The sequence below is a fragment of the Leopardus geoffroyi genome, chromosome C2 (genome assembly GCF_018350155.1).
Source record: "Leopardus geoffroyi isolate Oge1 chromosome C2, O.geoffroyi_Oge1_pat1.0, whole genome shotgun sequence".
Taxonomy (NCBI): Eukaryota; Metazoa; Chordata; class Mammalia; order Carnivora; family Felidae; genus Leopardus; species Leopardus geoffroyi.
Window position 1 is genome coordinate 152,664,096 of NC_059333.1, and position 13,646 is coordinate 152,677,741.

General features: G+C 54.4%; 1 protein-coding gene across 3 annotated transcripts; it reads right to left on the reverse strand.

The window, feature by feature from the left end:
• Nucleotides 1–1,692: 1,692 nt before the first annotated feature.
• On the reverse strand, nucleotides 1,693–11,131 carry SLC22A13 (solute carrier family 22 member 13). Of its 3 annotated transcripts, XR_006701003.1 has the most exons (11): nucleotides 10,688–11,131; nucleotides 6,584–6,687; nucleotides 6,200–6,354; nucleotides 5,775–5,943; nucleotides 5,435–5,555; nucleotides 5,249–5,343; nucleotides 4,803–5,017; nucleotides 4,492–4,600; nucleotides 3,731–3,946; nucleotides 3,280–3,526; nucleotides 1,693–2,615 (listed from the first exon to the last, which is right to left on the reverse strand). XR_006701003.1 is itself a non-coding variant. In XM_045436550.1 (10 exons), the coding sequence occupies exons 1-10, from the start codon at nucleotides 11,063–11,065 to the stop codon at nucleotides 3,433–3,435; spliced, it is 1,656 nt and encodes a 551-aa protein (XP_045292506.1). In that variant the 5' UTR covers nucleotides 11,066–11,131; the 3' UTR covers nucleotides 1,693–3,432. The 3 variants fall into 3 exon arrangements, 2 of the variants coding, with proteins under 2 accessions (XP_045292506.1, XP_045292507.1); XM_045436550.1 differs by having other exon boundaries at nucleotides 1,693–3,526; XM_045436551.1 differs by lacking the exons at nucleotides 1,693–2,615; nucleotides 3,280–3,526; nucleotides 3,731–3,946 and adding an exon at nucleotides 4,013–4,337.
• Between the last annotated feature and the right edge of the window lie 2,515 nt (nucleotides 11,132–13,646).

The following is a 13,646-nucleotide window of genomic DNA, read 5'->3' on the forward strand; positions in this document are numbered from 1 at the left end:
TTTCAAGATTGCTTTGGCTATTCAGCGTCTTTCCTGGTTCCATACAAATTTTAGGATTGTTTGTTCTAGCTCTGTGAAGAATGCTGGTGTTGTTTTGATAGGGATTGCACTGAATATGTAGACTGCTTTGGGTAGTATCGACATTTTAGCAGTATTTGTTCTTCCTATCCAGGAGCATGGAATATTTTTCCATTTTTTTTGTGTCTTCTTCAATTTCTTTTATAAGCTCTCTATAGGTTTCCAGTGTATCGATTTTTCACCTCTTTGGTTAGATTTATTCCTAGGTATTTTATGGTTTTTGGTGCCATTGTAAATGGAATTGACTCCTTGATTTCCCTTTCTGTTGCTTCATCGTTGGTGTGTAGGAATGCAACCGATTGGGGCGCCTGGGTGGCGCAGTCGGTTAAGCGTCCGACTTCAGCCAGGTCACGATCTCGCGGTCTGTGAGTTCGAGCCCCGCGTCAGGCTCTGGGCTGATGGCTCAGAGCCTGGAGCCTGTTTCTGATTCTGTGTCTCCCTCTCTCTCTGCCCCTCCCCCGTTCATGCTCTGTCTCTCTCTGTCCCAAAAATAAATAAACGTTGAAAAAAAAAAAAAAAAAAAAAAAAAAAAAAAGGAATGCAACCGATTTCTGTGCGTTGATTTTATATCCTGCCACTTTGCTGAAAAAGACATTTCCCTTTTAAACAGAACAGGCCACAGGGCATTTTTTATTACATACAAAGAAAAATCTTTCCCCCAACAGCCCACAATCCCTAAAAAAAAGTTCTCAAAGACCTGGCCCAAAGGCAATAGGTGAATCTTTGCAGCATTTATGCCTGTGTCCTGATCTGTTTAAGTCTCTTCCCAGGAACGGAGATCATTCTGCCTCAAAAGGACGCAGTGTCCACATTGTAGAGGAGGTTGCTGTGAGAAGTAAATGAGATGAATCCTTTTCAGAATTACCAAATAAAATCTGTGCTGTCTAGTTGACAATAGGTTTACAACCTATGGGAAATACGTACGAACCAACCCTCCCTCCCCCAAACCTTAGACACTTCCCTTCCTGGTTCTTCTGCCCCTCTCCATTCCCAGGGCTTATTTGTTGTGGGCTTTGCAATGAGCATGAGCCAAAGAACTGAAGTCTCTGTGTCACCTCAAGTCCAATCAGACTACTTTTGGGGTTTACATGGGCATAGGCGACTTCCTGGTAAGACTGTAACCTCTATAGTACTCAGCCGAGGAATCGGGGCGGGGGGGGGACTTCACACTAGGAGACAAATTGCCTGCTGTAACCCCCCCTCCCCCACCCCAGGGTGCCTGTCCATCAGACACCTGCTCTCACATGAACTTTAATTAAAGTTTAATTTAATTAATTTAAACTTTAATTAAAGCTTTGCTTCACAGCGCTCCGAGTCTCCGCGTCCCTCCTTTGGTTGAGGAGTGGCCTCTGGCTTTGAACTGGCCTCTGCCCAGATCCAACGCAGGTTGTTTTCACGACCAGGCAGGTTTGGCCTGGGTACCACACTGCACCACAAAAGACTTTCAGGTGTACCCAACGGGTGACTTTAGCTTGGGATTCCATGACTGGGTGCATAGCGGGAAGCTAAATAGAACTTTTCCCCACCATCCCAAAGCTGAGTCTGTAAGTAATAAATGATGTCATCTGGAGGTTGGGTCCGAGAGCAAAGAGCCAAGAAAGCATTCTTGAGACGTTTTTGGTGCAAAAAGAAGAGTGATTTTATTAAGGTCCGAGGACAGAACTCGTGGGCAGTAAAATCTGCATTCTAAGTGTGAGGAGTGACTGATCGTGTAGGGCTTTTTATCCTATAAAGGGAGGAGGTGATGTTAGGGCTCCAAGAAATTGAGTCTATAGGTTTCTGGAGGTCTGACTATTCCTAGGATTGTGCTTTTCTTGTAAATCACGAAGACAGTTACAAACTGATGGAGTCTTGTGTCCTTTATGACTGTGATCTTTATCAGGTGACCATTGGCTCTTTCCTTCCTTTGGTCGTGAGTCTGAGAAATGTCCCATGTGTCCCACTCCCACCTTGGGGGAGGGGAACGTGGAGTGCCAACTTGCCTTTTGTTATGTCCTCAATAAAGATTCGCGTATTCAAAAGAGGTGCTGGAGACCTTCGTGCCAGATTTGCAAAGATGGGGAGCACTCCCTCCAGCCTCCATTAGGGAAGGTGAGTGGGAGAAAGGGAGGGAGGTCCAGAAGGAGCCCCTCTTCAGGCCTGGGCCTCTGGGGAGAGGCGGAACCTCACTGTCTGCAGGGCAGTTAGCTGGGGAGGCCTTGGAGGAAGGGCACAGGAGGGGAAGAGGCCGGGCAAGCTCTTTTCCACTCTTTGCTGGTGCGAGGATGTATGGTGCTCTTGTGGGCCAGGTGGCTACCGGGGAAGGCACTCTAGCTGGAGGTCCCTTGATGGGACGCAGCCAGGAGGGCTGTCTCGTAAGATGAGGAATGCTGGCAGTAAGAGACATGATGGGGGCCGCAGTGCTGGGGCAAGAGCTGAAGAGAGGGCCCTGGAGGTCAGCTGTGAGTATGCTCCTCGGATGAAGGAACAAGGCAGGGGTCCTGGGAGCACCGCTGAGAAATCCACCGATGTGTCCCCATGGAGGAGCTGTTAGAAGCCTGCCAGGGAACACTGGCTGATGATCAGCCAGTACACGCAGGGAAAGAACCACGGCCAGCAGCAGCAGAGCAGAAAGCCCTTTCCCCTGGCCCCGCAGGAGCCAGAAGCAGCAGAGGTGAAAGGGAAGAGGGAGGTGAGGACGGGAACAACCAGCCTCCTCCCTTTCCCCACTGCTGGTCCCTGGGCCACGAGGCCAGGTACGAGCTGGACTGAACGCGGGGCAGGGGTGGAGGCTCTTTGAAGAGAGGACAGCTCTGAAGCTTTGGTTTCGAGCAGACAGAGTCCTCTCTCAGCAGGATGGCGGGTCCTGTGGGGCCTCCCCCTGAGCCAGCGGGGCCCGGCCCAGCCACCGGAAGGAACTACAACCTTCCCATCCACAGCCTTCTCTCCCACCGGCCAGGGTACCGGCCGCGGCTTCCAACTTCCTCTCCCCCTGCTGCCGCGTTCTTGGAAAGGCCCTACCCATCTGCTCTGCTCTGGGCTTAAACGTTTTGAGGGCAGGGGGACCCCAGACTGAGGAAACTAGAGGAGCCGTAAGCCCACAGGTCTATTAGAGAACCAGGGAAGCCCAAGAAACGCTCAAGGCCCGACCCCAGAACAGGGGTGGGGGTGGGCTGGGTTGAGGAAGGTGGTGAGGGGTGACGAGAAGAGGGAGGCCCTCACAGACACTTCAGGACCGGGCAGCCAGCGGCCGGGACGGGGACCAGGTCAGGGGTGTGCTGCCTCCAACTGCGAGGGGGGCCGTGCCGGCAGCCCCCAGCCATTTCCAGGGGTGTCCAGGCAGCTCCCCGCTGTGCTCCGACTCCAGGGACACAATCAGAAGTACGTGCTGCTCACGAAGGTCACCCCTGGGCTGCAAGTTCTTCCTGAAGCCTCTGTTTCCTTTTCTGAAGGTGCTGACTCCAGAGACCTGGCGGGAGCCGGAGGCCGTCACCGGCCGGCCACGAATGGGTCCCGTGGCAGCGTCCTTCACCGCCCCTCCCCCAGGGGAGGGGACCTGGCCCAGAGCCAGTCGGATGCGTGTGGCTCCCGAGGGCCCCCGTATTGGCCTCTAAGCAACAGAGGACACATAGTGAGGTGGGGGCCTAGGCTTCAGAGAAAGCGAGCAGCTCACCGTGGGTGGGGCTCCTCCTCCAGCTCCTTGATGGTGTCCTTCAGGGGCTGGCCCCGTGTCTCCGGCAACAGGGCACAGAGGAAGCCTGCCCCGATGGGGAGGCTGCCGTAGATGAGCATAGGGAGGGCTGCCTGGTACTCGCCCAGCAGGCTCACGAGAGGGGTGAGGATCCCCCCGATCCTCGAGGAGATGCCCATCAGCCCCATGCCTGTCTGCCTGTGGGAAGGCCCGTCCGACTGAGCACACCCAGCGGCGACCCCCGGGCCACAGCCCCATCCCCGCTGCGCCTTGGCGGGGGGGGGGGGGCAGCCCCTCATTATGGCCCCGCAGGCCTGCCGCCTCCCCAGCCTCACCGGCCTTCTGCTCTCTGCTCCTGCATAGTAACTTCGTGTAGTCCGGCCGCGTGCCACGCCTCTCTCACCTCCAGGCCTGTCTATCTGCTGCCCCCCTGCTCGCCTACCAAGTCTCAGGTCAAAGGCTGCACCTCACGTCTCCCCAGCAACCCCTGAGTGTTCCTCCTTCTGAGCCATTCATTCTTAGACTTGCTCCATATCCCAGTCTCCACAAGGCCAGGCCGTGCCCTCCTTCTGTATCTGTCCTCCACTGCCTGGGATAAGACGGGGACTCGGGCTAGATTCCTAGCTGCCCGGACCCCATCCGCGCTGCTGCCCCGCGAGCCGGCCTCATAAGCCAGCTGCCTGCGGGACAGGGGTGAGGGCAGAGGAGCGGGAGGGGTGAGGGCAGAGGGCGGCAGCCCTTACCGGATGACGGTGGGGAGGAGCTCGGCACAGTACACGTAGGAGACGGTAAAGCTGGCGGCCATGGCGAACTTGCCCACCACGGCCAGCACAGTGACCACCACCGGCAGATCTGGGGGAGGATGCCGGTCAGCCGCAGGCAGGTGGACGGCCCCACGCCCCGGGCCCCACCCCTGCCCTGTCCTCCCGAACTCCTGGCCCCCTCTGCTCCCGGGCCCCAGGGTTGCCCTCACTCCTGGAGGCGGGGGGGGGGGGGGGGGGGGGGGTGGGGGGGGGTGGGGAGGGCAGGAATGTGGCAGAGCCAGCCCTGGCACCTGCTGGGACAAAGACGATGCCGATGCACATGAGGCCACCCAGAACCAGAGTCAGCATCTGGCTCCACTTGCGGCCCAACCACTGCATCATGAAGATGCTGAAGCAGCGGGCGGGAACCTCCACGGTTCCGAAGACGAGCTGCGTCAGGTAGATGTCCAGGCCAAAGTCGCCGACTTGGAAGCTCAGGCCAAAGTACCCCAGACTGTCCACAAACCTGCAAAGTGTCCAGGAATCCCTATCACTGCTGGGGGATGAGACACCAGCCCTCTCAGAGGGAGCCTGTCTCTGAGCAGGAGGCAGCAGCACAGCCAGGGGGAAACCCAGTGAGGCCGCACAGCCCGTCCCTGACCGCCAGCCACCGTGTCCCAGCCGCTGACGCGCACCAGAGACGGGAGAGCCCTTTGGCGTGGGCTTCAGGGCGGGGCGCGGGCCCTGGCGCGCTCACCAGACATAGAAGAAGATCAGGGTCACTTTCCGGAGCCGGGGGTGTCTGAACAGATCCAGGGGATTCCCTGAGGGGCCTGTCTTCTCTGGGACCAGCTGGGGGCACGATGCACAGTGAGGGGCCAGGCAGAAAGGTCTGGGCCCTCCAGATTCAGGGCCAGGGCTGGGCTTGGCCTGTGAGAAGTACCTGGCTCAGGAGCTCTGGGGAGAGTTTCCGCCTGTTGACGGAGGCCGCCTTCTGGATCACTTGTTTGGCCTCCTCCACCCTCCCTCTTGTCAGAAGCCACCGTGCTGACTCTGGCAGAGCCCTGCAGGTCAGGAATGGCTCTGACCTTGGAGCCCACCCCCCCCCCCACTCCCCCAGGGGCCTTCCCAGCTGTTCCAGGGCGCACAGAACCTCACACCCATCGCACTGTGGAGCGTTCCCCGAGATGAATGTGAGTGCTGTGCTCCAACCACACCCCCGCACAGCTAGCAGGGGCAGGTGGGGAGGGGGAAATGGCTTGCTCCTGGGAAGTACTCCTCACCAGATGTAGAGGAAGAGTAGCAAGACAGGTGCGGTGCCGGCCATTTGGAAATACCTCCAGTTTCGGACGCCATAGGCGAGTCCTGCTAATGCCATCTGACCCAGGGAGAAGGCGCACTGGACCAGGACCACAGCCTGAGTCCTCCTGGAGGGCCCCACCCACTCTGTAACTGTGGGAACAGAGAGACTGAGACCCGGCCAGCCCCCCTCCCCCACCCGTGGGCCCCCGGCTCCCTCCCCGTCATTCCCTAGACGGTCTTCTGTCAGGGTGGGCCTCAGTCCCACTTGCGGTGTGGGTGCCCGACAAGGCTCCCCCGGGCAGTCCGGGAAAGTGGCCGGCCCAGACCCCAAGGCCTCACCCCATGCTTGAAGGCTTAGGGACCCAGATACTCACCTAGGGGGACGTTTAGGGACCCAGATACTCACTTAGGGTGACGTTGCTGAAGGCGAACCCAGAGACAGCAGTAGCCACAGCAAAGCGCAGGACCATGTAGAGCTCAAAGCTGGGCACGAAGGCCGTGGTCGGGCCGAGGAGGGCGAACAGTAGCAGCTGCACCAGGAGACTGACCTTGCGGCCAATCCTGGAGTAACAGAGGGGCAGGAAGCATGGGAGACCCAGCCCTGCCCTGGGCTCTCTGTCTGACAGGGGACACGTGACCCTGCCCTGCGAGCTCTGTTTGAGGGAGAGGGGAACAGGGCCTTATCCCAGACACCAGTGAAGGGCACGGGGGTGGGGGCGGGGCGAGAGAGGGAACTGTACCGGGAACATAGGAGCACGCGAGGTCAAGGGCGAGCCGGTCAAGTTCCTACCGGTCACAGAGGGGCCCGAAGATGAGAGCCCCAGTGAGGAGCCCGGCCATGAACACCGACTGCGAGGTCTCCTTCAGGTGCTTCTGACCACAAACGAGGTTGAACTGAGGCAGACACGGGCGGATGTGAACCAGGGGCAGCCAACGGCAAGTCCTCTGTCGTCCAGCCCACCCACTGCAAACCTCTCAGGGCAGATGCCCGTGGCTCCCAAAGTGTGTGCGAAGGCAGCCCAGGGCACCAGAACAAATTCATGGGGCACAGAGCGACATTCGGAGTTTTAAAGGAAAATGCAGCAATCCTCAACATCTGTCTGGCGTTACGAGAACTACCAACTAAGGACAGTTCTGGTTCAACATGAGATCACGCTACATTCCTTCCAGTGACATCATATCTATGTGAAGCTGTATTTTGGGGAGGTGTTTTGAAAAAAAAAAAAAAAAAGCAAGCACCATGGGGAATGGAAAATGAGGGTGTCAGTGTTTAAGGACTGAGAAGTTGCACAGTTCCCAATGGGCACATACATCCTATTAGTAGGGGGTCGTATTTATTTAAAGATGAAAAATATGGAGTGCCTGGGTGGCTCAGTCGGTTGAGCGTCTGACTTCGGCTCTGGTCATGATCTCGTGGTTTCTGAGTTCGAGCCCCGCGTCGGGCTCTGTGCCGACAGCTCAGAGCCCGGAGCCTGCTTCGGATTCTGGGTCTCCCTCTCTCTCTGCCCTCTCCCACTTGTGCTGTCTCTCAAAACTAAATAAACATTAAAAAAAATTGTTTTTAATTAAAATGAAAGATATTTCCTTTCAGTTTCTGTGTATTGTTATTTTTTTTTAAAGTATTTTTTTTAACGTTTATTTATTTTTGAGACAGAGAGAGACAGAGCATGAACGGGGGAGGGTCATAGAGAGAGGAAGACACAGAATCTGAGACAGGCTCCAGGCTCTGAGCTGTCAGCACAGAGCCCGACGCGGGGCTCGAACTCACGGACCGGGAGATCATGATCTGAGGCGAAGTCGGATGCTTAACTGACTGAGCCACCCAGGCGCCCCCACCCAGTTCTATTCTGTTTGGTTTTTGTTTAGCAACCACAGAGTGCCTTTGTAGTTAGACGCTATTTAAAATAACTCATGAAGGCCTGCTGCTATCAGCCTCTGGAATCTGAACAGAGAGGCTTTGTGGGACTTTGTTAACCTATCTGTTGGTGTCTTGGTTTCTCGTGTACAAAATGGGGATAAAATATACTACATGGTGTCCCCCAGCAGGATTAAAGGAATTAATGCATGGAACATGCTTAGCACGGTGGCTGTCACACAGGAAGTCCTCAATAAATGTCAGCTCAGCGGAGGGGGCACTGCCCCCCCCCCCCCCCCCCCCCCCCCCCCCCCGTGCTCATGAAACTCACAGCTGGTGACCGACACCTCGGACACATGGGGCTATAGTGCTCTGAAGGCACGGATGCCGACCCCAGGGAGGCTTCCGAGGCTGGTGCCCCTACTCGGTGGCCACCACTCGCTACCTCCTTATAGCTTGTGTACCCCTTATTTCATTCAGTCCTCATTCTAACCTCATAAAGGATTATCATTCCCACTGTGCAACTACAGAGGCCAAAGCTTGGAGAGGTGCCAAGACGTGGTGTGCAGATGGAACAGAGGCAAAAGGGCTCCCCACCTTGGGACGCCAGCCATTACCCTCTCCGACCCTAATGCCCAGAGTGGAGGGTTCTGTCTGGGGCTTGCCACATGGGCACACAGAACCCCGCCCCCATTCTTGGAGCACACACATCACATCTTCCTCCCCTGTTCTAAAAGCTTCCATGGCTCTCCTTGGAGGAGAGAGCCCAAATCTCTCAGCTCTGTATCTAAGACCGTGGAAGAGTCATCTCCTCCTGATTTCCCAATATCTTTGTTGGTCAGCATTCCTCAGTCATGGCAAGCATTTTCATGCCTCCGGATCTAGAAACGGCTATTCTCTCTGCTTCCCCTTCCCTCCCATTCTTTCCCCTTTTCTGGGCCCAAGACAGATCACACTGTTGTTAGTCATTCAGAGTCTATTTCCCTCCCGATTCCAAGGTTCATGTGGACAAGGCTGGGAATTATTTTTTTCTTTTACCAAGGACGGGCACCCAGGAAATGTTGGGAGGTAGATGGAGAAGGAGAAATGCACTCTGCTCTTCAAGAATACGTAGCCTATAAGGCAATGTGCTCTTTTCTTCTCAAATTAGGACTATCCATATTTCAGTTTGAATATGAAGCTGCTGGTTATCAGAAGGAACGTTGGGAAGTCAGCTCAGAGAGAGTCCCCTGAATCAGTGTGGTGGAGCCCCTCCTCACAGATGGGAAGCAGAGGGAAACGATCTCACGCAACAGAGCTCTGGAAGCAAAGTTGGACTCAGCATGCGGGTACAGGGCACAAAGTACCCAAGGTGTGCACTCTTTTGGGAATCCAAGTCCTTGAGAGTGTTGGAGCAGGAGAAGCATGGTAGGGAAGGGCAAGAGGTCCAAGACCCAATGCCGGTGGTGGCACAGTCCAGGTTGGTGATTAAAGACCAAGAGGGCAGCCTCAAATCCTTAGAGAACTCGAACAAGGTGCCTCCCTCCTCTGACTGTTCCCTGCACAGTTAATACTCAACAAGCCTTAGCTGAATAAAATTGCGTGAACAGTCCAGCACAGGGTGCAAACGGGGCTAAAAAAGTCTGGAAGTCTGGGAAGTCTGGAAGTTTGCCTGGGTTTTGAGGATGGTGTTTGGCCAGGTAGGCACCCACAGCATATGGGGACCAGTGGAGGCTGATCCTACCAAGAGGGTGATGCTGGGAACCTGGAGAGGTCACTAGGGACCAGACGGGGCTCTGCTGGGAGAGCTCCTAGGCCGCATGCGACTCTATGGGGCAGAATGGGGTGGAGGGTCAGGAGGAAGACAGGCAGGACAGATCTTTAGGCTGCAAGGGTTCTGGGGGCAGGTTTATGGTCACATATTAAAAGTAAATGCCTGGGGGTGCCTGGCTAGTTCAGTCAGTAGAGTATGCAACTCTTGAGCTTGGGGGTTGTGAGTTCAAGCCCCAAGTGGGGTATAGAGATTACTTAAAAATTGAAAATCTTAACGTGCCTTTGGTCAAAACATCATTCTCTGAAAGCCTCTAAAAAGTAAATACTTTTTTTACCTGCAGAGAAAAAAATAAATGAAGGCTTCTGGACTCCAGATTCCCCTCGCCACAAAGGCTCAGGATTCGCCACCCTCAAGATGAGTCATCCAGACCTCCCAACAACACTCGCCCCTTGGATGCTGGACCATCTGTGCTCTTTCCCACTCCTGCAGGGACCTGAGTGGGAGTCCCACGTCCACGATCAGCTCATTATGTTGCCCCGGACGAGTCGTCTCCCTACTCTGTGCCTCAGACCCAGCTTCTGGGAAGCAGCAGAGTGGGCCTGGATGCTTCCAGAGAGCCGTCCTTGCTCAGGTGGCTGGAGTGGGCATCTGTTTACCTGCCCAGATCCTCCCTAAGAAAATGAGTTAGGCAGAGCAAGTGTTGTTATCTGCCGGACAAATCCTAGAGTCACAGTGTGCCCGGCCCCCTGGAGGCAGGTGGGGAGAGCTTCAGAGAGGGCAGCCGAAGGGCAGGAAGCCCACATCAGGCAAGCAGGAGGTCAGACAAGTGGATGGGGATCCAGGAAGATAGGTAAGCGGGCAGATACGCAGGGGCGGACTGAAAGACAAGGGCAAGTGGACCGACAGATGGGAGCACCGGGGAGAAAGACATAAAGACAGGAAAGCAGGAGGGGATAGGAAAAAGGTCAGGCCACTGGGCACACAGGCGGAGAGATGGACAAAAGGTAGACAAAAATGGACAGAGGGGCAGACAAATCAGAGACAGAATATGGATTGAAAGGTAGATGGACCAGTAGTCAGAGGACAAAGAGAAAAGCAGGATGAATGGCAAAAAAAAAAAAAAAAAAAAAAAAAAAAAAAAAGCCATACCAAGTGGTCAATCATTGACCATGGATGGGTGCTCCAGGGCAGATACAGAAGCAGCAACACCGGCGGCTGAGGGCAGACGGTCAGGCAAAGGAGCTGACCGACCCCAAACAGGCAGACAGGCAAAAGGGCAGCCCTACCTCGTTCTTTAGGGACAGGGGCCTGTCTTCAGGATACTCCCAGCCTGCCTCACAAGGCTGCGTCTCGTTGAAGTGGTGGCTGAGGATGTCCTCCAGGCTGGCGTCGTCAGGGGGCGGCCGGAACATAAGGCAGGACTCAGGCTTGCCTGCAGCATCCAGGGGCACGCTCAGTGTCAGCTGTTCAGCCGCACTCAGGTTCAAAGTGTGGTTCTTGACCCAGGCTACTGAGCAGTGGTGGGCCTCATGCTGGATCATGAAGACCTGGGCAAACATGTAGTAAGCGGACAGGAAGCCGGGAATACACAGCAGCATCACCAGCTGTATCTGGAAGCGACCAAAGTCGCCTATTTCAGCCAGGACCTGGCCAAATTGAGCCATGTCTACTGGTCAGCCTGGGGCCATAGACAGCTCTGCAGCTCGGCCTTAGGGTGCTTACTCCTCTGAGCGGAGGTGACAGCTCTGTTAATGTTTAATCCAGCCTTTGACCTGTCACACTTCAACTCCCTGGCTGTAGCCTGGGCAGGATAGAATATGATAAAAAAAAAAAAAAAAAAGTAGTCTACTCTGGTTTGCAAAATGCAAGGATGCTTTATTGACCGTGCGATGGACACAAGCCCCACAGAAGGACTTTCTCAGGCCCCGCACAGGAACGAGCTTCAGCCAAATGTTCGACAGTGCACAAGCAGCGTCCCCTCCCATGTCATCCCAAACAAATCACACCCAGCTCAAACCCCTCCCATTATGATAGACCCCAAATTCTGAGGGTAGTTCTGACACTTAGAGGGACACAGAAGCCCCTTCTTGGGACCAGCTTAGAATAGACAATGGGGGTAAATCAGGAGAGGAGCAAGGACCCAGCCTGCCTATTCACTTGGTCAGCTGCCCAATCTGGCCTCTTGATCTGCTGATCTTATCTTTCTCTTATTTTTTTTATTTAAAAAAATTTTTAATGTTTTCTTATTTTATATTTGAGAGAGAGAGACAGAGCATGAGCAGGGGAGGGGCAGAGAGAGGAGGAGACAGAATCTGAAGCAGGCTTCAGGCTCTGAGCTGTCAGCACAGAGCCGGACTTGAGGCTCAAACTCACAAGCAGTGAGATCGTGACCTGAGCCGAAGTCAGACGCTTAACCAACCGAGCCACCCAGACACCCCTTGTCTTTCTCTTAGCGGTGATTGGCATGTGGTAGGACCTCCCGGCATGTGGTAAGTCCGGGAGACCTACCAAGGGCATAAACTTGCCAAAGGCAATCCGAGAGCACACAGCAATTACAGAAGAACCAAGAGTTGCATTTTGAGCTCTACGCTGATCCAGGAACCATTAACACATTCCCAAAATACACAGGCAAGCTGCTCCAGGGTAGCTCCAGTCCCAACGGGCAATCTCAGTGGTAACAGAGGAGCACGGGACAAAGCCTCCCCACACCACAGCGGCAGCCGCGGACGCCCTTGCTGGCCTCAAGGCTGGAATGGGGCTCATGGTGGCTGACAGGGCAGGATTCTTACAGGACTGGAGGCTGACAGGATCTCTGACAGGAGGAATCTCCCAAAGATTAAAAAGTCTCCATCCTTTCTACTCTGGAAGAGGTCTACTGCAGGTAGACCCAGGGCTTGGAGAGCACCTCGTTCAGTCATAGGAGATGGGGAATGATAGGACTAAAGACAGCATTTGGGAAAAATACACGCGCACACGCACACACATACACACACACATTCACATAGTTGTCTGTGTATGCATAGGCAAGACTTCTTATGTTTTGGATTTTGAACCATTTTAAGAGAGGCTGAGCAGCACAGGTGAAGGGAGTGCACGGAAGGAAGGCTGCACGGGGCGGTTCTGGACACGGCATGCCTGCGTCTGCCTGGCCACCTGGCTGGCACAAATGTTGGCTCCTTGTTAATCTGCCAGCATGCAGGGCAGGGCAGGGCAGGGCAGACTGTGAAGGGTAGAGGCATGGGCCCGAGACCCCACGTAAGGAGAGGACCTCTCTCTCTGCCCCATCCCAAAGTCCCCACCAGGCTCACCGCTGTCCCCAGCTCGATCTTTTCTTCCTCCCTTAGCTTTCTCGGATGTGCTTGTGCTCAGCGTCACCTTGACTGAATTCTCAAGAAAACAGACGTTGCAGGTTGTCACTGCCCCATGTGGTGTCCCCCTGGTCGGGGAGAACTGAGACGGAGACGTGAGCCTGTTCTCAGCCCTCGTCATCTTCTTACTCAAGTCGGGGAGATTTTTGCTTCTTTGGTTCCAAGCAGTGGGGGCTGTTGTGAGGAGGCAGGAACCTCGGGCACTGTTATTGATTCCCTGGGATCCTGAGTTTGTCCCTGTTAAGAAAACAAAATTCAGCCGGGCAGATTGAAAGATCTAATTGGCTCTCCTCAATGATTCATGAATTGGGCAGCATCCCATCTGGCAAGTAGAAAGGAGCTCCAAGGAGCCGTATAAAACGGAAGCATTTAAAGGCAGAAAAGGACAGAAAAAAGAAAATTTCCAGCAAAGAGTGGATTGTTTCTGGCAGTGACCCTCCTTTGGGGCAGTGAGGGGATCTATCAGGCGGATTACCTCACTGGTGCTGATCAGGTAGTTCCAGATTGACTTATTTAAGGTCACATTCCTGGGAGAGACTAAAATTGCAATGAGGTCAGGTGTTACACTTTGGTTTGCTGATGTGAGCTTAGCACAAGGGACTCTATTTGAGGCCGGTGGTTTCTTTTTTAACAAGTCCTCCTTTCGATCAGACTCGAAGCTTAACTAAGCGGTGGGATCAAAATGTAAGGCGTTAATGCCACCGTCAGCCACCACGCTGTAGTTCTCACAATTTTTGTTTGTTCTGTATGGTGTTCACAGATCAGGATGTATTTTGCTGAATCTCTGTGGTGTTCACAGACCGTGACTTTCGGCTCATAATTTTTTAGTTGGTTTTTCTCTTTGTTCCTTTTTTGACAGTCCAGTCTTAGGGAGATC